At 39.5% G+C, this 25,254-nt stretch overlaps 1 protein-coding gene across 1 annotated transcript in view; it reads right to left on the reverse strand.

Moving 5' to 3' along the window:
- RAB31 (RAB31, member RAS oncogene family) overlaps positions 1-25,254 on the reverse strand; it is a 159,381-nt gene that overhangs the window by 10,246 nt on the left and 123,881 nt on the right. The window contains exon 6 of the mRNA XM_045850142.1: positions 11,676-11,785. Coding sequence (XP_045706098.1) covers positions 11,676-11,785 — 110 coding nt within the window. The remainder of the gene's footprint in view (positions 1-11,675; positions 11,786-25,254) is intronic.

Consider the following 25,254-nt stretch of genomic DNA (forward strand, 5'->3'; position numbering starts at 1 on the left):
CTGAGTCTGTACTCCCTCTTCTTCACATTAACATCCTATTTTAATTTTTCCAAATCAACATGCATATACCTCTAATTATATTCACTTTAATAAACACTTATCATCTTGTTCTCAAACAATAACAGACAACAAACCTAGTTTAATGTCTACAATGTCTCCAGGTGTGATTTTCAGAAGAAGGCCTGGTACTTTGTTCTCTACAGTCAGCATCCAAATTCATTGGAGTGAAGCACAGCTGTGTGGCCGAGGTACCTATAATCTCATTATTCTAGTGACTGCAATCCATTTTTCTAGTGAGCCTGCAGCCCCACCTCTTTCAGCCCTCAGGGAGGGTTTTTTAAAGGTATCTGAGTTGAATAATTAAAATGTGTGTTCCTTACATTCCAGAATCCAGTCTGCCAGGCTCATAACCAATCCAGCCCCAGAAGAACTTGCTCCTGTGCCAATCTTCCTCATCCCATGAAAGGGAACCCTGAGAGTGCAGGTCAGTGTCACTCATCCTCACCTGTCATTTCTTCTTTTTTAAAAATTATTTATTTATTTATTTATTTATTTTTAATCATTGTTCAAATACAGTTTTCTCCTTTTTACTCCCAATCCATTCCCCCCTCAAATCCCTCCCCACTTCCCTCCCATTACCACCCTCCCCTTAGTTTATGACCATGTGTCCTTTAAGTTTGTTCCTGTGAACCCTTCACACTGTCCCCTTAAATTCCTTCTACTCTCCCCTGTGGTCACTGTCAGCCTGTCCTCTATTTCAGTGTCTTTGGTTACATTTTCTTTGTTTCTTTGTTTTGTTATTTAGGTTCCTGTTAAAGGTGAGATCATATGGTATTGGTCTTTCACTGCCTGGCTTGTTTCGCTTAGCATAATGTTTTCCAGCTCCATCCACGCTGTTGCATAGGGTAGGAACTCCTTCTTTCTTTCTGCTGCATAGAATTCCATTGTGTAAATGTACCATAGTTTTTTTTTTGATCCATTCATTTACTGATGGGCATCTTGGTTGCTTCCAGCATCTAGCTATTGTAAATTGTGCTGCTATGAACATTGGGATGCATAGGTTCTTTTGAATTGGTGTTTTAGTATTCTTAGGATAGAGTCCCAGCAGTGGAATTGCAGGGTCAAAAGGCAGATCCATTTTTAGTTTTCTGAGGAAGTTCCACACTTGCTTTCCATAGTGGTTGTACCAGTCTGCAGTCCCACCAGCAGTGCACTAGGGATCCCTTTTCTCCACAACCTCTCCAACACTTGTTTGTTGCTTTGTTTATGATGGCCATTCTGTCTGGTGTGAAGTGGTATCTCATTGTGGTTTTAATTTGCATCTCTCTGATAGCTAGCGATATTGAGCATCATTTCATGTGTCTTTGGATTTTCTGTATGTGCTCCTTGGAGAAGTGTCTGTTCAAGTCCTTTGCCCACTTTTTAATTGGATTCCTTGTCTTCTTAGAGTACAGTCTTGTAAGTTCTTTATATATTTTGGAGATTAAACGCTTGTCTGAGGTATCATTGGCAAATATGTTTTCCCGCACTGTTGGTTCTCTTTTAATTTTGATACTGTTTTCTTTAGCTGTGCAGAAGCTTTTAATTTTGATGAGGTCCCATTTGTTTATTCTTTCCTTTATGTCCCTTGCTCTAGGGGACAAGTCAGTAAAAAAGTTTCTTTGTGAAATATCTGAGCTTTTCCTACCTACATTCTCCTCTAGGATTTTAATGGTGTCACCTTTTATATTTAAGTCTTTTACCCACCTTGAATTTGTTTTTGTACATGGTGTAAGTTGGTGCTCAAGTTTCATTTTTTTGCATGTGGCTGTCCAGTTCTCCCAACACCATTTGTTGAAGAGGCTATTTTTACTCCATTTTATGTTGCTGCCTCCTTTGTCAAATATTAATTGACCATAGAGACTTGGGCTTATTTCTGAGCTCTCTGTTCTGTTCCATTGGTCCATGTGCCTGTTTTTATGCCAGTACCAGGCTGTTTTGATTACAGTGGCCTTGTAGTATAGTTTAGTGTCGGGTATTGTGATCCCTCCTACTTTACTCTTCTTTCTCAAAAATTGCAGCAGCTATTCGGGGTCGTTTATAATTCCATATAAATTTTTGAAGTGTTTGTTCTATGTCTGTGAAATATGCCATTGGTACTTTAATAGGAATTGCATTGAATGTGTAAATTGCTTTGGGTAGTATGGACATTTTGATAATATTAATTCTCCCAATCCATGAACACGGTATATGTTTCCATTTGTTTGTGTCTTCCTTGATTTCTTTCCTGAGTGTTATATAGTTTTCTGAATACAGGTCTTTTACCTCTTTGGTTAGGTTTATTCCTAGATATTTTATTTTTTCTTTTTGCTATTTCAAATGGAATTTTTTCCTTGATCTCTGTTTCTGCTGTTTCATTGTTGGTGTACAGAAATGCCTTTGATTTCTGGATATTGATTTTGTATCCTGCTGTTTTGCCAAATTCATTTATTAGGTTAAGCAGTTTTTTGACAGAGTCTATAGGATTTTCTATGTATACTATCATGTCATCTGCAAACAGTGACAGTTTCGTTTCCTCCTTTCCGATTTGGATGCCTTTTATTTCTTTTTCTTGTCTGATTGCTGTGGCTAAAAATTCCAGTACTATATTGAACAGAAGTGGTGAAAGTAGACAGCCTTGCCTTGTTCCTGATCTTAGTGGAAAAGATTTTAATTTTTGCCCATTGAGTATGATGCTGGCTGTAGGTCTCTCATATATGGTCTTTATTATGTTGAGGAATGTTCCCTCTATTCCCACTTTGCCGAGTGTTTTTATCATGAATGGGTGCTGTACCTTGTCAAATGTTTTTTCTGCATCAATTGATATAATCATGTGGTTTTTGTCTTTGCTTTTGTTTATGTGATGTATTACATTTAGTGTCTTGCGAATATTGAACCATCCTTGCATCCCTGGAGTGAATCCCACTTGGTCATGGTGTATGATCTTTTTAATGTATTGTTGGAAGCGGTTTACCAGTGTTTTGTTGAGGATTTTAGCGTCAATGTTCATCAGTGATATTGGCCTGAAGTTTTCTTTGTTTGTTGTGTCTTTATCTGGTTTTGGAATTAGGATGATGTTGGCCTCATAAAAAGAGTTTGGGAGACTCCCATCTTTTTGGATTTTTTGGAATAGTTTGTGAAGGATAGGAGTTAGCTCTTCCTTAAATGCTTTGTAGAATTCTCCTGTGAAACTATCTGGTCCAGGGCTTTTGTGTGCTGGGAGTTTTTTTGATTACTGCTTCAATTTCTTTTGTTATTATTGGTCTGTTAAGGCTTTCTGCTTCTTTTTCATTGAGTTTTGGAAGATTATATTTTTCTAGAAATTTGTCCATTTCACCTAGGTTTTCAAATTTCTTGGCATACAGTTCTTTGTAGTAATTTCTTACAATCCTTTGTATTTCTGTGGTATCTGTTGTAATCTCTCCTCTTTCATTTCTGATTGTGTTTATTTGGGTCTTCTCTCTTTTTTTCTTGATGAGTCTGCTTAAGGGCTTGTCGATTTTGTTTATCTTTTCAAAGAACCAGCTCTTGGATTCATTGATCCTTAGAATTGTGCTTTTAGTCTCTATATCATTTAATTCTGCTCTGATCTTGGTTATTTCCTTCCTTCTGCTTGCTCTGGGCTGTCTTTGTTGTTGTTCCTCGAGTTCTTGTAGACGTAGGGTTAGGTTGTTTGTTTGGAAAGTTTCTAACCTTTTTAGGTGGGCCTGTATCGCTATGAACTTCCCTCTCAGGACTGCCTTGGCTGTGTCCCATAAGTTTTGGGTTGTAGTGAGTTCGTTTTCATTTGTTTCCAGAAACCTTTTGATTTCTTCCCTAATATCATTCTTGACCCATTCATTGTTTAATAGCATGCTATTTAATCTCCATGATTTTGAGTGTTTTTGGTTTTTTTTCCTTCGGGTTGGTTTCTAGCTTCAGTCCCTTGTGGTCTGAGAAAATGCTTGGTATGATTTCAATTTTCTTGAAATTCTTGAGGCTTGTTTTGTGTCCTATCATGTGGTCTATCTTTGAGAATGTTCCATGCACATTTGAAAAGAATGTATATTTAGCTTCTTTTGGATGGAGGGCTCGGTAGATATCAGTAAAATCCATTTCATCAAGGGTATTGTTCAATGCCACAATATCTTTGTTGATATTTTGTTTAGAAGATCTGTCCATTTTTGATAGTGGGGTGTTAAAATCTCCCACTATAATTGTGTTGCTGTCCATATCTTTCTTGAAGTCCTCTAAGATTTTCTTGATGTATTTCGGGTGCTCCTATGTTGGGTGCATATATATTTACAATATTTATGTTTTCTTGATGGATTCTTCCCTTGAGTATTATGAAGTGACCTTCTGGGTCTCTCTTTATGGACCTTTTTTGGAAGTCTATTTTGTCTGATATGAGTATTGCTACCCCGGCTTTTTTTTCCTGTCCATTTGCTTGGAATATTTGTTTCCAGCCCTTCACTTTCAGCCTGTGTAGGTCTTTTTATCCTGAGGTGGGTCTCTTGTAGACAGCAGATATGTGGGTCATTTTTTCTTATCCATTCAGCTATTCTATGTCTTTTGATTGGAGCATTTAATCCATTTACATTTAAGGTTATTATTGATAGGTACTTATTCATTGTCTTTTATGTACATGTGTTCCTCTCTCTCTCTCTCTTCCCTCCCTTCCTTAAAGCAGTCCCTTTAGCATCTCTTGCATAGCTGGTTTGGTCGAGGCATATTCTTTTAGACTTCTTTTGTCTGGGAAGCTTCTTATTTGGCCTTCTATCTTGATCGAGAGCCTTGCTGGATATAGAAGCCTTGGTTGCAGACCTCTGGTTCTCATTACCTGGAGTATTTCTTGCCATTCTCTTCTGGCTTGAAGTGTTTCCATTGAGAAGACAGCTGTTAGCCTTATTGGGGCTCCCTTGTATGTTACTTCCTTTTTCTCCCTTGCTGCCTTTAAGATTCTCTCTTTGTCTTGAAATTTTGCCATTTTAATTATGATGTGTCTTGAGGTGGGCCTCTTTGGGTTCCTCTTGATTGGGACTCTCTGTGTTTCCTGGATTTGTGTGACTTTTTCTCTCATCAAATTAGGGAAGTTCTCCTTCATTACTTGTTCAACTAGGTTTTCGATCCCTTACTCTTCTTCTTCTCCTTCTGGTATCCCTATTATACGTATATTATAATGTTTCATATTGTCTTGCATTTCTCTTAATCCCTCTTCATTCTTTCTGAGCCTCTTTTCCTTTTCTTGCTCTTTCTGGATGTTTTCTACTTTGTCCTCCAGCTCGCTAATCCGATCTTCTGCTTCATCGATCCTGCTTTTCATTCCTTCTACTGTGTTCTTCAGTTAAGAAATTGTATTCTTCATTTCCTCTTGACCTTTGTTGAGAGTTTCTATTTCCTTTTTCATGTTTATATAGTTTGCAGTGAGATTGATGTAGTTTCCCTCTAATTTCTGAAAACTCAATGTGAGTTCATTGAACTTCCTGGTAATCATTGTTTTGAACTCACTGTCTGATAGTTGAGTTGCCTCTATTTCATTTAGCATTTTTTCCTGGGGCTTCCTCATTTCCCTTCAGTTGGGGGGTTGTTTCTTTGTTTTCTCATTGTTCGTGCATTTCTTCTTTTTTCTTCTTGTTTGTTAATTTGATCTGTTCTGATTCCCTGTAATTATGGTGTGAACTTCTATGGTAGAATATTTGTGAGATTCAGTGGTGCAATCTCCTTCGTGTATCTTGGTGTTCACAGCTTCCCCCTACTCTCAATGCCTGTTGACACCGCTTCTGCTCCCAGAATCCATCAGCCACAGTTTAAGAATATTCATCATCCTTTGTGAAAATGTATTTTCCTCTTTTAAGATGAAGTTTAGATTTGAATTCTGGCTGTCCGTTGGCAGCACCAAGCTTCTACAGGTAGTAGACTGTGGCGCTAAGATTCAAACCTGTGTCTGCTGTCCACTTCCACGCTCCAGGCAGTGAAAAATGAGCAGAGGAAAGACAGCGGGTTAGGTACAGAAGGTGAGCAGGGAGGAGGGCCCCAGGTGCCTAGCAATGGACAAAACCCTCACCTGCCATTTCTAACCCAATACACAGTGTTATTGATTCTACTTCCAAGATTTCTGAAATTCATATCCACTTCTCTCTACCCTAGTCCAAGCCACCCCTCTGCTAGACAACTACAACAGAATCCTAAATGGGTGAGCCTTTTCCAAGTTTTCCTCCTCCCACTACACTCTCCAAGGGTGATCTTTGGTCAGGATAAATTGAATACCATTCATGCTTAAAACTCTTGAGGGGCTTCCAGTTGCTTTCAGGGTATCACTCTCTCCTTTCCATTTCAAGGTTGTGAGAAGACCTGCCTCAGTCTCTAAGCTCATCTCCCAGGATTGTCCCTTAACCCCCACCATGCAGCCTATCAGCTTCCCTTCTCTTCCTTAAATGCACCACACCACTTCCTGTCTCAATTACAGTGTTCATTCAGCCTGACAGCCCTTCCAGAGCTCTGCCCAACTGTCCTCTTCTCATTTTTCAGGTCCCACTTAAAATCATTTTCTCAGGGAGATCTCCCCACTCAAACTAAAGTCCCCATTTGTCACCATCCCCACAGTCCTTATTTTTTTTGCTTTGTAGAATTTATTACAATGTGTAATTATATACCTATTTGACCCTGTGCCCACGGTCTGTCTCCCCACTCGCTGTCAGTTTGTTTTGTTCACCATGACGTGCCCAGTGTCTAGCATGGAACCTGACCCATAAAAGAGCAGAGGATATATTTGTTGAACAAACAAATAAAGGGATACTAAGGCCTCTCCAATCAGATGGTATTGTGTAAACTTAAGTCCCCATAGAGAAGTGATTACATTTCATTTGATCCAGTGAACCCACTGAAACAGTATCTCCAGAACATCATGAGATGAAGTTGAATGTCCAAATTCAAAACCCTGAATTTGGCGCTATTCTACTTACTAGTCTCAGCATTATGGGGAACATGATGGAATAAGATATGCTCCCAGAGAACGTACAGTCTCACCAGGAGAACAGATGTATATCTGAAACACTTGGAGAATAATTTCAAGAAAGAATATGCTCCAGTGTAAAAATGATGCAGCACACCATAAATAACCTCAAATTAAAGGCAGGAACCATGGGTGAGAGTTGGGGGACATGAAGACTTCATGAAGGGAGAAGATTTGAACTAGACCTTGAAGGAATTTAGGTTTGCCGGGAAGAAGGGAGGGGCATCACATACAGGGTCTGAGAGAGCTACTGTATGACGGAGGAAATGAAGGCAAAGCCTGCCAAGCAAAGTCTGACATGAAATTTGGTACCTGCCTTTCAAGTGACAATTACAGAGACAGGCAGAGAGAACAGTGTCATAAGGAAGACCATCAGGATTTTGGCTTTTGATTTTTAACACTTTAATAAGTAAACAGCAGCAGAATATCCTTTGTGTTTTCCTACACCAATTTAAAAACTCAAGTGTACAATAATTTTCTCGACCAAGAATTCTTCTTATATCTTAACTCAAAGAGGAAACCTTTAATCTTCAAAGGTATAGGAACCCAAGAAAGAAAAATGAACAATACTGGATGCAAATGCATCAAAAAGAATTACCCCCAGGCAGTGGGGTCAAGTAGGCCCCAAAACGTGATTTAGAAAAGGGTGCCTTAGAAAAGGGTGCCGGAGGAGCACCACTCCCAGGACACACACGTGGTGAGGACTGTGCACAGACCACCCAAAGCAGGGCAGCACCTAGATCCTTTCCATGGTGGCTTCAGCCTTTGAGAATTGATAATATTTTGGTAGACAATTTCCAATTAGAAAATATATTAACTGATTTTCAGAAAACACAGTTGATTCATTTCTGGTTTATGAACACTCTAGAAATGTAAAAACATTTGTCTATTCAAATAAATATGAATTAATTTTGTTTAAGCATCTCTTTATAAGAGGACTTTTATTCTTATTGCTCATTTTTGTTTTCTTATTGCATCTTTTCTCCCAGGCACATTTACATCTGGAACACTGCTTTGGGAAGCATAGATGTCAGCAATCTCTCATTCTGTTTTGAGCTCAGAGAGAAGCACATGTAATACAAGTAGAAACAGGGAAAAAGAAAATAAATGAAGTGTCTGTTGCTATATATTTAGGTGTACTTGGTAACTGTGCTTTAAATTCCTGTAGTTAGTAAAATGACAACAAACTCAACTATCAACGAAGGAGCCTAAAAATAAAAAAAAAACAACAATCAAAACAAATACTAAGCAAACAACTAGAACAGGAACAGAATCAGAGAAATGATATCACATGGAAGGTTTTCAGTGGGGAGGGGGAGGGGAAGAAGTGGGGGAAAGGTAGCAGGAATAAGAAGCATAATTGGTAGGCATAAAATAGATGGGGAGAGGTTAAGAATGGTATAGGAAACAGAGAATTCAAAGAACTTATATATATAACTCATGGACATGAACTAAGGGGGGAATGCTGGAGGGTTGGGGTGCAGGGTGGAGGGGGATAAAGGGGGAAAATTGGGAAAACTGTAATAGCATAATTAATAAAATATACTTAAAAAAGAAAGTTACAGGCAAACAGCAATTATAAAAACAGAATAAAGAATAAATGATGTTGTAAGGGAAAACAATAAAATAAAATACATTAACCTGTAGTTAGACTATAACACCTGATTCAGAAGAAAAGGGTAAAGAGGCTGGAGGGCACCAGCACTTGCAGAATATACAGGGTCTGGCAGAAGTAACATCTGCTTGAGTGTGGTTGGTAGGGTAATATAATGTGAATGTAATAATTTACAGTTTCAATTTGAACATTTCACCTAAAATGTCACATGGTGTGCTTGATGTGATATTGTTGTTACAGAATTACATGCTTATGACTTTGCAATAAAAGATTTTGTAATAAAAGGGGTGTTATTTGTGCTGCACCCTGTATATGGAGAAAGATTTTGCCTCAGGCTGTGTATTTACAGACTTCTTTGCAAAGACACAACCAAAGAATAATGGGAAAGAAACAGTTGTTTATTTGACATGGGAGACAAGGTGATATGGCTATTCTACAGCTTCTATAGGCATTAGTTATTTGAAGCTATAATTCTCCAGTGATTTAAGTAGAACACTTGTTTTTCTTAAATGAATTAACCAGGAGGACCTCAGGAATTCCTCAGTTAAAACCCCCGTCCCTTTGAGCCATAAAACCTCATATGCATGAATGCATTTATACTGGCTGAACCACACAAAGAAATATCTCCCAAATTAAGGTATCAATTCTTGATGTTTAGGTTTGTTTTCTTCTTTGAGGTCCTTATTTCACTTGGTATTAACAAGTTACATAAGCCTCACGTTGAATGTCAGGTATACTCACTCCTTTGCTGAGCAGTGCGGTCTGCATTGTCTGCCTCCCAGGGACTAGAGCAGGGGAAAGAGTGCTAGAATGTACAGGGAGCTGCACAAAGGAAAGCTGTGGATGTCACAGTCATCAGGAGCTATCTAGCTTCATTAATTAAAAGCATTAATAAAAACAAAATATTTAATACCTGCACAATTAGCCTAGCCTACCAGAAAAGCCAAATGCCACCAGAAAAATGAGTCTGACCTCAGGAAATAGGAGGTTAATGGAATGAGTTCAAGCCAACCCTCTCAGATGTCACCTAGAGTTACACAGTGATGGAGGGCAGCTGAGCAGTATCTTCCCACAGAGCACTGCACCCATGGCCCACTTTTTGGGAAGGAATGGGAGTCTGGGAATATGGGGCTTCTAACATAAAATCACAGCCCTAGCCCTCCATAGTTCAACCACTCAGATAAATGATCTTGGAGAACATGATTCTGTTGACAGTGTGAAATGACAGCAAGAGAATGAATCCTTCTGAAGGAGACAGGAAGAAAAGGTGATGCAGAACCAGTGAAAAAAGGATGGGGCTGCATTCTTTCATGCATTTCTGTGGTGCAAGTAACCCAGTCAGGGTTCCTCATCTTCAGTGAATTCTCCATCAAGCCAAAAGAAACAAACAAAATATTCCCTGATGTGGGTTCTCAGAGTCTGAAGTAATGAACCAAAACCAGTTAAAAGGAAACAAAATCCGTTTTGGGAAGTAATGGCCCCTCTGACTTTGAGAGCACCGCCAACAATGACCTCAGAGAGATCAAACTATCAGTTTTCCTTCTGGAATTCCCTTCTGGAACTGTCTGGAGCCAAGATATTTGAGAACAACTGCCAACTGTTCAGGAGTTCAACTTTTCCCAAGGTGACCCTTAGGAGAAGTTTTGTGAGGTCCCAGCACCTCACAAAACAGTTATACTTCTTGCAAAGTCCCCAGTTATGCTCCAAAGGTATCTCAGGACACAGTTTCCCAAGATCACTGCCAGCAGGTAGCTCTCTGGGGGCACTCAGAACAGAACATCATTACCAGAGAAGTTGTGGAGGTGAAATCTGGTCCAGCAGCTGTGACAGAGCTCTTAGATAAAGATTATTCATGTGGAGCCGGCATAAAGAAAAGGAAGCATAACATTACCCAGAACTGGAGATGGAGAAGTGAGCCATCACCTTCTATTAATTAGCTGATCAGAAATAAGGAAAATATTTACAAATCAACTCTCCACCCAATTCCCAATTTCAGGTCATGTGGGATGCAGACACTATTTTGTTGGTGATCATCAAGCAAAAGAAAATAACTAAAAGGTTCTCTTATTTTTCTAGAGTCATTCAGTTAAATGGGTGACTTTAGTATCCTATACCTCCTCACTGTCTATTTTATTTCTTCTCCCCTCAACATACTAATATATGAGGGAAAGCAGAGTTTGTCATCCCAAAACATATCTTTTGAGATATCAGTCTTTTTAAGCTGGCTATTTTTTAAGAAAAGAAAGACTAAAGAAAAACCTTTAACCTTCCCCTAACTGCCTAAAAGGATTTAAATAGATGGCATCCCTTCTAGGAAGGGAGCTGTCATTACAGATAACTATAGTTTCATATAAACCAGCACGATAGACAGGGAGGAACATAGCAAGGCCCATTTTATCTGTCATCTCTTCTTTGTGGACTATCGTTAAGATGGCCCAGCAAACATTTATTTATCAGTCATTTGTTTTTCCATCACCATGTGGATTGCCTTCTTCCCCTTTGAATTCCCAAACCACAACCCATCCCCCCTTCTCCTTAGTTCAAGATGGCACATAAGCTTCAATTGCCAATTCTGTCCTGGGGTCCCATATTTTTATGAAGCCCTCGTAAGTACATAAGTAATCAATTTGGTCATTTTCTCTTGTTAATCTGTCTTATGTCATTTTGATTAATCTAGCCAGAAGAACTTAGATGGGTAAAACAAAAATTAATTTTTCTAGCCCCACACATAAAATGCTATAGAATAATTTTTTAATTAAAGTTTTAGTAAAGTAAATTTTATTTTGCAACAGAGTTATTTCATTTTGACTCACAAAACATACAATTACCAGGTAAAAGAACAGAAGTATGGAAATTTAGAATTGGGAGACACAAGATGGGTCAGTGCTGACAAGCACATGCTTGTAGGTTTTATATCCACATCATCACCAAGGAAATCCACAAATTCACGCCAAGGAAAAGCTCTACTTCAGAGTTCGATAATTTCATCCATTGATTCTCAGAGGCATAAAAAATGTAAGCTAAGCTAAAAACACAATTCTAGGTACTTACTGATTCCTTGAAAGAGCTCTTCAATATTAATAGCATTTTTTGCACTTGTCTCAACCACAATGGCACCTATGGATTCAGCATATTCCTTCGCATCCTTCAAGGGAACTTCCCTGAAAAAGGGGCCAAACCCAGACAGAAATGAATGCTCATTTGTAAAATATAAATAACCCCAGCAGACCAAACAAAAAGCTCATGTGGAGACAGCTCCTTTATTTTCCAGAAGAATATCAACTCCATAGCTCAGAAAGTATTAAGAATCTAGTTTGGAAGAGACGTGTTAAAGTTGAAAACCTGGTCTCTGGCATCCATGGATGCAAGAGGTGCATATGTAAAATACTGTCCCAGTCACACAGAATTAAAGAATTCCAGAACAGTAGGAAAAATCATTATGTATACATTCCAGCTTTCTGAGGTAGGGCTGATTTCAAATATTTTCCCCATAATAATGACTCAATAGTTTACAAAACATATGTGTGCTTCTGTGTATGCATTTCTATAAGAGTCTACTATATCATTTTTCACAAATCAGAGAAAAATATGTGGCATTAGAGAGTTCTGAAATGAACATGTTATAGCTACAACAGCTATGATGCAGTTTGACATATTTGGACTTTGACCTTTAAACAGCTGTTCCTGCAAAGCTTTTAGGACATGAATCCCATTTAAATAAACAATCTAAAATGACATTTATTGATCTACTTTTCATGTAAAGATACTGTAGTGTAGCCAAATGTTAAAAAGTCACAGTTTCTATTCTCCAGAAGTTTTATTAATTTATTCAACAAATATTCGTTGAGCAGATATTGTATGCCAATCTTTCTCATAAGTGCTAGAGAAAACACGAGTCCTTGCCTTCTGGAGTCTACATCTGAGAGCACAGTCACTCTAATCTACAACATTGTAACACCTGTAGTATGTAGGTAAGCAGTAGAGGGGTAGAAAGTGATGCATTTTGATCAGTGGAACCGAAGAAGATGAATTGGAGGGGGTCATCTGAAGAGGGGCCATGCAGGGCAGGGAGAACACAGGTGAGGATTGTGATGCAAGGGCCTGACGAAGGTCCATGGTGAGGAGTGCCCTCATCCCAAGAGAGTATTAAAAGTCAATTCTGCACCTATCCCTGCCTTGGGTGTAATGGTGGATTTACAAATGAATGATACAGTGTATGAGAGAGTCCAGCAGGAATTGCAGCAGATGGGCAGGAAAGCATACGGTGGACAATGAACTGTGACAGGGTCCACTAGAAAGGCTCCACATTCTAGGAAAACACAGTGCACAAAATGGACTAGAGTGGGGCTGTGGGAGGATCTGGGAGTTTCTCTAATGCTGTGGGTGAGAGAGAACTTAATGCTGGACTCAGAGGGCTGTAGGAAAACAAAAAGGGAAGATGGAAAATCAGAACTGGGAGGGGCAGGTGAAGAGACTATCTTTCTATCTTTGTCCCCTTCCTCCACACCTGCCAAATTCCCTATGAATGGTTACAACTTGTTTAAAGAGCTACTGGGAAAATTCTACCTTGGCATTTAAATTCTCTACTACCCCAAATCATGTGAGAGGAGAATGTTTCAGTTACTTGCTGGAAAAGGGCCTAACTAGAGCCTACCATATTAAATAAAGTTGACAGTCCCAGGATTCCACACCAGAGAAAAGAGGCCTCCTAAGCGATGCCAGCTGGAACCGGTATTCATAACCCTTCTTACCAAAGACATACTGGGAAAAATTATGCTGCTGAATCTGCCTTCTACATTGTTTCTTACAAAGAAGCCTGGACTCTTGAAGGTATTTTTTTTAAATCTTAAGATTTTTGGTGTCAATAAATTTTACGTTTGAAACATTCCAGAAAAGAGCTTTTCTATGTTCAGTTTGGCATGTTACCCCATTTTTTAATTTCTTCCTGGCAGTCTTTGTCAAACCACAAATAGAAGGGTGGTGCTCACCTCTGCCTAAATATGGGACAGATAAAACATGTTGTGGCCTACTCATCTTCACCTGGGGGCAGGGCACAACCGGGAATCAAGGAAGCTTCCGACACCCCTCAGGTAAGAGGAGGTTACATACACAGTTAAATACTTCCGTAGCTTCCCTCTCATCAGTCCCATTGTGGCATGAAGAGGAATGGAAGAGGTTTTGCCAGATTAAAGTAAAAACAAAGTCACTTGCAACACTATCTATGCTGAGGATAGTAGTAAACCAGATGGGCTGATTATCTCAGAGTCTACAGTGCTGGACCTTGAAATGGAGAGTTAAGAAAAGTGTGTCCTCAGGCTTGTCCCACATTTAGAAACAGGTCTGGTTAGATTAATGACTTGCCCAAGATGACAAAGGGAATTGGGGTTGGAGGCAGGGTTGAACTCAAAGCTTCTGGCTCTACCTACTTTGCTCTTGTCAGGCCATGACAACACAACCACCAGCTGCCACCCACCCTCCAGAGGCCATTCTTTCAATCTTTGTAGATAAGGAATATATGCGTTCAAAATATCCTCAAACCGTGATATGCTGGAGTTGAGGGTGGAAGAAGGGGAGGGGCATATCCCATCCTCCTGAAGAACAGGTTGTTACTTTAAGAGTCTGGAGGGCCAGTGAAAGTCCCTCTAGTATGAACTGAGATTAGAAGGACCAACCACTATAGTCTGCCAAAAAACGTTCTCACTACTGTGGTATAAGAAATATGCATGTGGCCTTGGTTCCTGGTTCTTGGCACAGGGCTCGTGAAACCCACGGAGTTTCCTAAGTTATAGGTGTGTCTTCTTTTATTCATTGAGAGCCCCATTAAACCAAACCTGAGTCTCTGATAGAGAGGGGCCCCTGGACAGTTTCAGTGTAGAGCTGGTCACCTGAGCAAACAACCACAGGATTAGAGGATTGAACTTACAGCCCCACTCCCCAACCTTTAGGGAAGTGGAGGAAGGCTGGATATTTAATTAATCATGCATAACTAAGTAATGAAGCCTCAATAAACACTCGTAAACACAAGGCTTGGAGAGCTTCAGATTGGTGAAGGTGCTGGGAGGGCAGCATGTGCAACAAGGGCATGGAAGCTCCACAGCCCTGCCACATACTTTGCCCTGTGAACCTCTTCCACCTGGCTAACCCTGACTTGTATCTTTTATAGGAAAATTGTAATCACAAGTCTAGTAGTATTGGAACACCCAAATTTGCAGTCTGTTGGGCAGAAAAGTGAGAGTAACTTGCAGATTCCCAAGACTGGCGGCTGGCATCTGAAGTGAGGGGCAGTCTTGTAGGTCTGAGTCCTTAATTTGTGGGGTCTATGCTCATTTAGGGTAGTTAGCATCAGAATGTAATTAAACTGCAGGACACCTTACTGTTATCAGAAAATTGTTGCTAGAACAAACTGTGGAACCACAATATGAAAGACCCTTAGAAAGGTGAGAATGTACTTCATCAGAACTCTTGCGGACATATAAAAGAGCAACCTGGGAACTCCTTCAGTTGCATTTCAGGAGAGGCCCATTGCAGAGACCCAAGAGGCTGGAAGGTGGCATTCACTGGCGTTCTGTAACTAGGAGCACATGAGACTATGGCATCCAATGACTTTCGTTCATTTTTTTCAGCAACTATTTATCAAGTGTCTACCAAATGCTGGACACTGTGCTAGTCATCGAGGTAGGTAAACTGAAACTTGCCAAGGTATAAACACAGTTGATTTTAATGGAAAAGACTATTTGTAGACTTTTTAGACTAAACTATGTATAGAACGTCAGGATTCCCAGAAATCACTCAGAATAATTACTGCAAACTAGTCAGGAAGTATAAACTTGAATTTCTTCTCCCTTCACCCCCACCATGTTCCCCCCTTGCACTGCTGTTCCTTCACCCTCATTCACATTCTGTCTGACCCTTAAATGTCGGCATTATCCAAGGTTTCTTTCTTGACTATCTGAGGCCTACCCACACTCAAAGCAGCAGGGACTGGCAAGCTATAGGGAGGCCAAGTGGTCAGGATGGAGGGTGGGATTCAGGGCAGTGGCTGGATTCCCTCTGGAACCAAGAGAAGACACAAATGGTAGGAGAAGTGGGAAAGTTGGAGTCCATGGGGCAGGCAGAGGCCTCCTTACTAAGGAGACACTGACTGCAAGGACGAGAAGAAACCAGAGTGAGGGTCAAAATCAAAAGCAAAACTGTTAGGATCAGGGAGGGGCGACTGCCTCCAACAGTGGACACTGTGCAGTAGAGCATTTTATGGACTCACTTGTGCATGGTCTGTGGTAACAGGCTCAGGGGGCTGGAGACACTACCTTTTCTCTTCCATATCTAGACATTATCTCCCTGTTGAGCTAGATGGTCATCACTACTTGAACAGCAAATGAACTTCACAATTGTAACTTGTCAGAACCTGATTGTCAGAGTGGCCCACAGATTGGCCACTCTTTCCATAAACCTTCTACTGCTTAAGGCAGAAATCATGGAGGTGCCTAAGTGCTTCCCCTCTCTCAACCCTCAACACTAAGTAATGAAGCTTGCCTGCCCTGGCAACCTCTCCTCTACTGATCCTGCCTCCCACTTCATTTGTTACAAAGATTTCTGTAGTTGCCTTGTTGTATATTGGATTAATATGATTTCACATACATTTGTTCATGACTTAAATGAAATTTTTTTAATTCACTTGCTTATGACAAAAAAGCTGTTTGACAGAAGAATGAAGTAAGTCCTGCCAAGATGTCATTGCTCTACCTCTGTGGTCACTGATAAACATATGGAAGCAACTATGGCCAAAGGGACATTTAGACTACAAATATGAAAATTTTGTGAGGACTATTTGAGATGGGGCATTCACTCCTATCTTGGTGAGGCACTCATCCTATCCTGGGGTGACCAGGCAGCAACCCTGGGAAAAGGATTAGCTTGCCTATCAACACTGGTATCTTCATTCCCTAGCAAAATCCTCTGGCAACAGGAGACTTTTCCTTTTGCACTGGCAGCTGGAAATCTGGAAATTAGGCACTTGGTCACTGACTCTGCCAAGTGCCTCCTTGGACTTTATTCCTTCATCTCCCCTTTGCCTGAACAATAGTATGATTAATCTGTCATTTGTTTGGAGTGTGTTGTTGTTTTTTATTTGACTCATTAAGATATATTAGCCTGTCAAATTATTCTAATTCCCATAGCAAATCTGTGCTAAATAAATTGCTGGCAAGATCAACTCAGTTTCTGGGCATGGCACTTATGTTGCCTCCCCACAACAAAAACTAAACATGCTTCTCTAAGCCTCCTGCAATCTACTATCTACATGTCCACCATAGGGATCTTTCAAAACTGAAAATCTGTAAAGTATTCATGTGAACAGAATTCTCCCATGTCTTACAATCGCCTCAGGATAAAACCCAACACCTTAGCGGGACAAGGCTTCATGTCTTATACCCTCTGTTCACACTCAAAGCTACAGCCATTCCAAGCAAATGGCCATTCTGGGAACTTGCTGTGCTTATGTCTATTTCTGGGTCATGCACCTGTTTCTGGGTCTTTTTCCTCTGTCCACCACTCCCCATTCAGTTGATGCTCTCCCACTGGTGGCTTCCTGGAAAGCTCAGTCCAGCAAACCCTCCATCCAGAAAAGATGCTCCTTCCCCTCTTCCCTTAACATTCATGCACATTCAAGCATAATACTATCATCCTTGTGAACTTGTGTGGCTCAAAAATAGGCTGTGGACTTCCTGATATCAGGATCGTTGTTTTTGTTTTAGTGTGTTGGGATCATAACAGTGCCCGGCACCTAGGAGGCAATCAATGAGTATTTGTTAACTGAGTGACAAAATTACCCCAAGTTGCCTTCAGCAGAGAAGAGGATTCAAGTAAAGAAGGTGCCATGTGGACTTACAGGACAGTGTGGGGAGTATTGAGAGTGTCAACTGAAAAAGTCCTAGAGGCAGAGGCTTACCCACCTTTCCAAATGGGTGGGGAGGGAGGCCTAGGGGTGCAAGCAACATGAAAGAGAGAGTCTCCTGCTAGACCAAAGCTCTGATGTTAATCAGCTTATATCTCAGCACAGTCCACACATCAGCCTGTTGTGTGTCTCAGATGCACAGCATGAACTGGCCACAGGACTTAGAGGCTCTCAGCAGGGCAGGGAGGTTAGGAAACAACATCCTGTGGGCCCCAGACTTTTCAACAGGGTGTGCTGCCCTAGAAGGGTCCTTGTTTTGTTGTTCATGGGTGGAATTTGGCAATGTGGCAGCTGACTCATTCTCACATTCTAATTCCAGGGCTATTTAATTCTTGATCTTCCTCCACTGATGGAAGGGACACAGGGGGACAAGTACTCCAAGTGTCATTCCTGATGCCTACCTGTGAGGGAGAAGAATCAAACCAGCAGGTTAATGTGGAACAATACCCTATCCCCCCTAGGAGTTCATTGGGAACGTTCAGTTCCATGGGATCCTTTTGAAAGTCAGTGAAGACAGATGACTTCCACTGAGCCCACCTGTGCAGAAGGTATGTTCTAGCCATGGGTTTTAGTTCAGAATCTTTCACAGATGGCCTAGGAAGTAGCTGGTGTAAGAAAAGTAGATCATGTGTGCTACTAGAGAAGTAAAAGTATTTTCTTCTTTAACAGACAGCCCCTTAATGGTCACTTTCCTCAGGTCTTATGCTTCTCAATCTATCAGATGGGATGAATGCTTTATAAGAATTTTAAATGTTAAGTTGATACTATAAAGTGCTCAAAACAATACCTGGCACATACTGAGTGCTATATCAGTATCCCTTTAATAAATCTTTACAAAGCTGTATCAGCAAGGATGGTGAAATGGCACCATTCTTAAAAAATGCCAAAAAGATTGAGGATATGATGCAAACAGGGGAAACAAGTAAATAGGAGGCTCAACCTACTTCAGAGTTTGAAGGCCTTTCATAGGTTTACCTGACTCAGCCCCTTCATTTCATGACCCAGGAAGGCTCCCAGTGTCATTATTACTGTTCTGTAGATGAATGCGGGAACACAGGCTACTACAGCCAGTTTGTTAAATACATTAATTTCCATAAATCACACCAAGAGAAAAACTGCAACATATTTTAAAGTCCTCTCTCCACAAGAAAAACCTGACATTAATTCTGAGTAACTTTTATTTAAAGATGGTGAGCAATTTTTCATGAGCCATGAATATTTCTTGTTCTGTGTGACATTCTTGTGCAGTTTCTCTGCCACTTTGGTTTGAGTTGTTTGAATTTTTTAAAATCTATTGGAAAGTGCATATTAAAGAACCTAGCTTTTTGTAATATATTTTCCAAATTTCTTTCAACTTATCATTTTATTTAATCTTGTTTGTGGCACTTTTGCTGCACAAAAGATTTTTATAAGTCAGAATTATTGATTATTTATCTGACTTCTGAGTTTTGTGTCATGATTAAACAGTTCATTGAAATTCCAAGATTAGTTTTAAAATTCACTCCCTTTTTCTAAGTTTTATGGCTTTTCATTTACATTTAAATACTGGTTCATTTTGAATCTATATTTCCCTATGACCAGCTAATTACCCATAACTTATTTATTGAATTATCCCTTTTTTACAGTTCTTTTAAAGACCATCTTTATCATATACTATATTTTCCTGTGTATTTCAGTCTATTTTGTCTCTGCTTTGTTCATTGATTGTCTGTCTAGTTCTGTGACAATGCTATATGGTTTTGTTACTAAATCATTAAAATGTATTTCCATATCTGCTGGGATTAGTCCTTCCAATACTATTTTTGCCTGTTTTATTTTTCTAGATGAATTTTAGGATCATTTCGTAAACCCTTTTTAAAATGTTATTTTGATAATTTGACTGGAATCTCAGTGCATTCATGGTTTAATTTAGAGCAAACTGACATTCTTAAAATGCTGAGCTTTCCTATCTAAGGAATAAGTACACATTTTCATTTAAGTCTTCTTTTGTGTCCTACCATAGAGTTGTAAAGTTTTATCTGTTATAGCTCTTGCTCACTTATTGTTAAATTCATTCTTTGGAATTAAAACACTTCAAAATTTTAAAAATGACACACACACCAAAAAAGTTGACTACTAGGTATTTAAATTGGTGTTGCTACTATAAAGAGAGTTTTAACATCTAGTTGACTTTTTAATTGTTTATTCTTGTATATAGGTGAAAAACAGTTATTCAGCAGATAATCTTTCCTAATCCTGCCTGCAATTAAAGAAATTCACATGAAAATAAAGATCACATTTCCATGTGTCAGATTGGCCAAAGATAAAAATGTCTAGGACTTCCAGCAAAGATGGAGGCATAGATGGATAGACTTTGTCTCCTTGCACAACCAAAGGACAATAACAATTAAACAAAAAATAACCAGAATTACCAGAAAGTCAAACTGTATGAAAGTCTAACAAACAAGGAGTTAAAGAAGAAACATTGATCCGGACCAGGAGGAGGGGTGGAGATGGGCAGCTGCAGCAAGGTGATGTCTGGAGGACTGGGGCAGGTGAGACTGAAGCTGGCAGACTGGGCAGTCCCACATTTGTGTGTGGGTAAACTGGGAGGAACAACTGGGGAGTGAGACAGACTATACAACCCAGGGTTCTCAAGTGGAAAATGAAGCCTCAAAACCTCTAAATGAAAAAAACCTGTGGGGGTTGTGGGGCAGGAGAAATTCCCAGCCTCACAGGAGAATTCATTGGAGAACACCACAGGGTTCTAGAACATACACAAACTTACCCACCTGAGATTCAGCACCTGAAGGGCCCAATTGCTTGTGGGTAACAGAAGAATTGACTAAAAGTCTGTTCAGAAATGAGCAAGCGGCATTGTTCTCTCTCTGACCCTTCCCCCCCACACAGCACCACAACACAGCCACGAGGGTTGCCCTGCCCTGGCAAATACCTAAGACTCCACCCCTTACTAATCAAGAGGCAAGCCAAGACAAAAATACATGGCTGAAATAAAAGAGCAAATCAAAGCTCCAGAAAAAAATACAACTAAGCAAAAAAGAGATAGCCAACCTATAAGATGCAGAGTTCAAAACACTGTTAATCAGGATGCTCTCAGAAATGGCTGAGTATGGTTGCAAAATAGAGGAAAAAGTAAAGGCTATGCAAAGTGAAATAAAGGAAAATATATAGGGAACCAACAGTGAAGGGAAGGAAATTGGGATTCAAATCAATGGTTTGGACCAGAAGGAAGAAATAAACAAACATTCAACCAGAACAGAATGAAGAAACAAGAATTCAAAAAAATAAGGAGAGGCTTAGGAACCTCCGGGAAAACTTTAAACACTCCTATAGCCGAATCATATCTGAATCATAGGGGTGCCAGAAGGAGAAGAGGAAGAGCGAGAAATTGAAAACTTATTTGAAAACATAATGGAGAACTTCCCTGAGCTAGCAAAGGAAATAGATTTCCAGAAAGTCCAGGAAGCTCAGAAAATCCCAAAGAAGTTGGACCCAAGGAAGCACACACCAAAACACACCATAATTACATTACACAAGATTACAGCTAAGGGGAGAGTCTTAAAAGCAGCAAGAGAAAAGGAGACAGTTGCCTACAAAGGACTTCCCATTAGACTATCAGCTGATTTCTCAAAAGAAACCTTTCAGGCAAGAAGGGGCTGGAAAGAAGTATTCCAAGTCATGAAAGGCAAGGACCTACATCCAAGATTGCTCTATCCAACAAAGCTATCATTTAGAATGGAAGGGCAGATAAAGTACCTCTCAGATAAGGTCAAGTTAAAGGAGTTCATTATCACTAAGCCTTTATTATATGAAATGTTAAAGGGATTTACCTAAGGAAAAGAAGATCAAAAATACAAACAGTAAAATGACAACAAACTCATAGCTATCAATAACCAAACCTAAAAAAAAAATGAACTAAGCAAACAACTAGAACAGGAACAGACTCACAGAAATAGAGTTCACATGGAGAGTTATCAGCAGGGAGAGGGAGAAGGAAGAATGGGGAAAAGGTACAGGGAATAAGAAGCATAAATGGTAGGTACAAAATAGACAGGGGGAGGTTAAGAATAGTATGGAAAATGGATAAGCCAAAGAACTTATATGTATGATCTATGGACATGAACTAAGGTTGGGGGCAATGCTGGTGGAAAGGGGGGTGTAGGGAGGAAGGAAATAAAGGGGAGAAAAAAATTGGGACAACTATAATAGCATAATTAACAAAATATATTTTTAAAATGTTTTACATTTGCAATGTTAATGTGGAGAGAGAGAGATATGCTCATGCATTGCTGATAGGATAATCACGTGATTCCAGAAAGGTCATGGTTAACTTCAGAACAACCAAGAAGTTTTCAGGTATCACCCTGAGTAAACTAAGAAGTTTTCAGGTAACACCCTGGCTGGTGTGGCTCTGTGTATTGAGTGCTAGCTTGTGAACAGAAAGGACACAGGTTTGCCTCCCAGTCAGGGCACATGCCTGGGTTGCTGGCCAAGTTAGGTCCCCAATAGGGGGCACATAAGAGGCAAGCACACATTATGTTTCCCTTTTTCTCCTTTCCTTCCCCTCAGTCTAAAATAAATAAATAAAATCTTTAAAAAGAGAAGTTTTCTGGTATTTTATAGTGGATGCACAAAAGTCCTCACTTTCCCAGAAAATTAAACACATAAGTTTTTTAAAAAATCCTTTGATGCTAAAAGCAAAGAGACAAAATGAGGACAAACATGCAAGATTCCTGCACTCCTCTCTGTCACATAACAATCCTAACCTAGACTTCTCTATGTATCATCAGAAAACACCCCATGAATCTTTTAGGATATCATTCTCAGGTGTGTTCTACAGATACCTATTCCAGTGATCATATGGGGCTTGTTAGAAATAAAGGTCCCTGTGTCCCAGACCTACTGAACCAAAATGTCTACTGGGCAAGTCCCACAAATATGCATTTTAGCAACTTACCAACAGCTTCTTATGCATTCTACAGATTGAGGATAAGTCTTTCAGTGGGGTAGCCTGAGACTGATGCTTTGGCAGTCTATTCATAATCTGACACTATGAAGTCCAGAGTTTAGAAATATGTATTACAATGACTATACCTAGGACATGATGAAATATACAGTCATACACAATATAATGATGTTTCAGTCAATGACAGACTGCATATATGATGGTGGTCCCTTAAGATTATAATGGAGCTGAAAAACTTATATCACCTAGTGATGTTGTGGCTGTTGTAACATCAGAGCACAAAGAGTACAAAAATCAACAAGGCCATGGTTGAGGCGGCAAATAAGATAACGATGACACTGAGGAGCTTCTAGAGACAGTTCCTGAGGAACTGATAAATGAAGAGTTGTTAGAACTGGAACAGGAATGTATAGCTGAAGAAGAGGGGAGATAAAATAAAACAGTGGGAGATGAAAAAGAATAAAAACCTCCAAGAAAATTCACAGTGAAAGGTTTAGCAGAAGCTTTTGCAGATAGCAACAAGCTTCTTAAAAGTCCCCCCCCCCAACACTAAAAAATGTTCATTAATAGAGAAGACTATTCAGGATGCACTATCTGCTTACAAGCAAATCTATGATGGAACGAAGAAACAAGCCAAACCAACCACCATGGAAATATTTCTGAAAAGAGTGACACCTCTTCAGGCAAGTCTTTCAGGAGGGATTCCTAAAGAAAGCATTGTTATCATAGGTGATAACAGCTCCACATTATTGCCCCTGAAGATCTTCCAGTGGGATACGATGTAGAAGAGAAAGCAGTGATATTGATGATCCTGACTCTGCAGGCCTAGGAGAATGTGTGTTTGTCTCAGTTTTTAACAACAACAAGTTTAAAATGTAAAAAAATCAATAAATAATTTTAAAAATAGAAAAAGCTTATAGAATAAGGATATATAGAAAGAAAACATTTATACAGCTATACAATGTGTTTGTGTTTTAAGGTAAGTGCTATTGTAAAAATCAAAAGGTTTTAATTTTAAGTTCGTAAAGTAAAAATGTTACAGTAAACAGGTTAATTTATTATTGAAGAAAAAATTTTAACTTTTAATAAAATCTTAATAAAATTTTAAAATTTTAATAAACTTAGTGTAGCCTAAGTGCACAGTATTTATAAAGTCTAAGCAGCACACAGTAATGTCCCTGGCCTTCACATTCACTCACCACTCACTCACTCACTGACTCCCGCAGAACAACTTCCAGTCCTGCACACTCTGTTCAAGGTAAGGGCTCTATCCAGATAATTTTTTATTTTTTATACCTTTTCTATGTTTAGACAGATACTTAACATTGTGTTACAACTTCCTACAGTATTCAGCACAGTAACATGCTGTACAGATTTGTTGCCTAGGAGCAATAGGCTGTACCACATAGCCTTGGTATGCAGTAGGCTACACCAGCTAAGTTTGTGTAGTGCACTCTATGATGATGTTGACATGAGAATGAAATTCATCAATGATGCATTTCTCAGAACATATCCCCATTGTTAAGTAACACATAACTATAAGTTTTTCAGGCATAATTTTACAAATTACAAAAATAGAACAAAAGAACAGTGGTCTCAAGAGCTCTTCCCAAACAAAATCTTTGGTGGCTCAGGTAGGTTTTAGTTGTGTACATTATATTTCTAAAACACCTTAACAGCAATAACAAAAGCATTTTATATTATTCCAAACTCCTGAAATGCAACAGTTAACATTTCATTTTAAAATGTTTGCCCTGTATTTTTACTCTGCTCCAGCCACAGCCCCTTTCCAAGGTCAAACTTAAACAACCACCTAAGCAGGCCATCAGTAAGTAGCAAGCCAACATGAGCAGGAAACAGCTGTCAAATGTCTAGTGGAATTATTTTTTGTCAAAACCATCCCACATGTTTAAGGTATTCTAGCCAAAAGCAATGGAAACCATTCACAACATTCCATCAGAATCTAGCAGAGGAAGTCTGCAGGCTGTTTGCAAAGGCTGTGGTGTGCCATGAGGCAGTCTCAGTCTTCTCTACTCCCTCAGACAGCTGCCGAAATGAATAATCAGGGCTTGTTGTGCTCCCATTAGCTCATATTTTGTCTAAATATCCAAGATATTTGTGTAACACACAGATGAAGCCCTGTTTTAGCAATAATTAAAGCAACAAAATCTCTTCAAAATCCCACTCCTTTCACATCTTTGGATTGGTTTACCTGTAAGGTGGAATTAAAACTAAAATGAACTTTTTAAGAAAAGGTAAAAAACCCAAAGAATAATTATCACCATCACAGTTAATTTCTGGTTGGACAATAACATTTTACAATGATTAGTTAAAGCTCTTGATATGTGTACCCTGGGAAGACTTTTTTTCCCACGGGGCCTTGCCTGCTTATTAATGTGTGCCAATAATTGCCATTCACCTGCGGCCAAATTCCTGGTGTCAAGTTCTAACAAGCAGTGTCAGGTTTGCACACTTAAATGGATTGTTTCTTAGGAAAAGGGTCAGAATTGATATTGAATGAGGACTGAACAGAAAACGTAGGTTCTCTAGGGGAACCTGGTCATTCTTTGGTTTCTTAATAACACTCCTCCAGACAGAAATTTAGGCAAGTCCTGAAGAGGCCAGAGAGAACCACTGGAAAGAATTATTAGCTCCAAATCCTCTGAGTAGAATTAAATCAGCTGTCATTTTTTCTTGGTAGTTCAGAAATT

This window comes from Phyllostomus hastatus, unplaced genomic scaffold (genome assembly GCF_019186645.2).
Source record: "Phyllostomus hastatus isolate PE091 unplaced genomic scaffold, TTU_PhHast_1.1 phas_contig_80, whole genome shotgun sequence".
In the NCBI taxonomy this organism is placed as follows: Eukaryota; Metazoa; Chordata; class Mammalia; order Chiroptera; family Phyllostomidae; genus Phyllostomus; species Phyllostomus hastatus.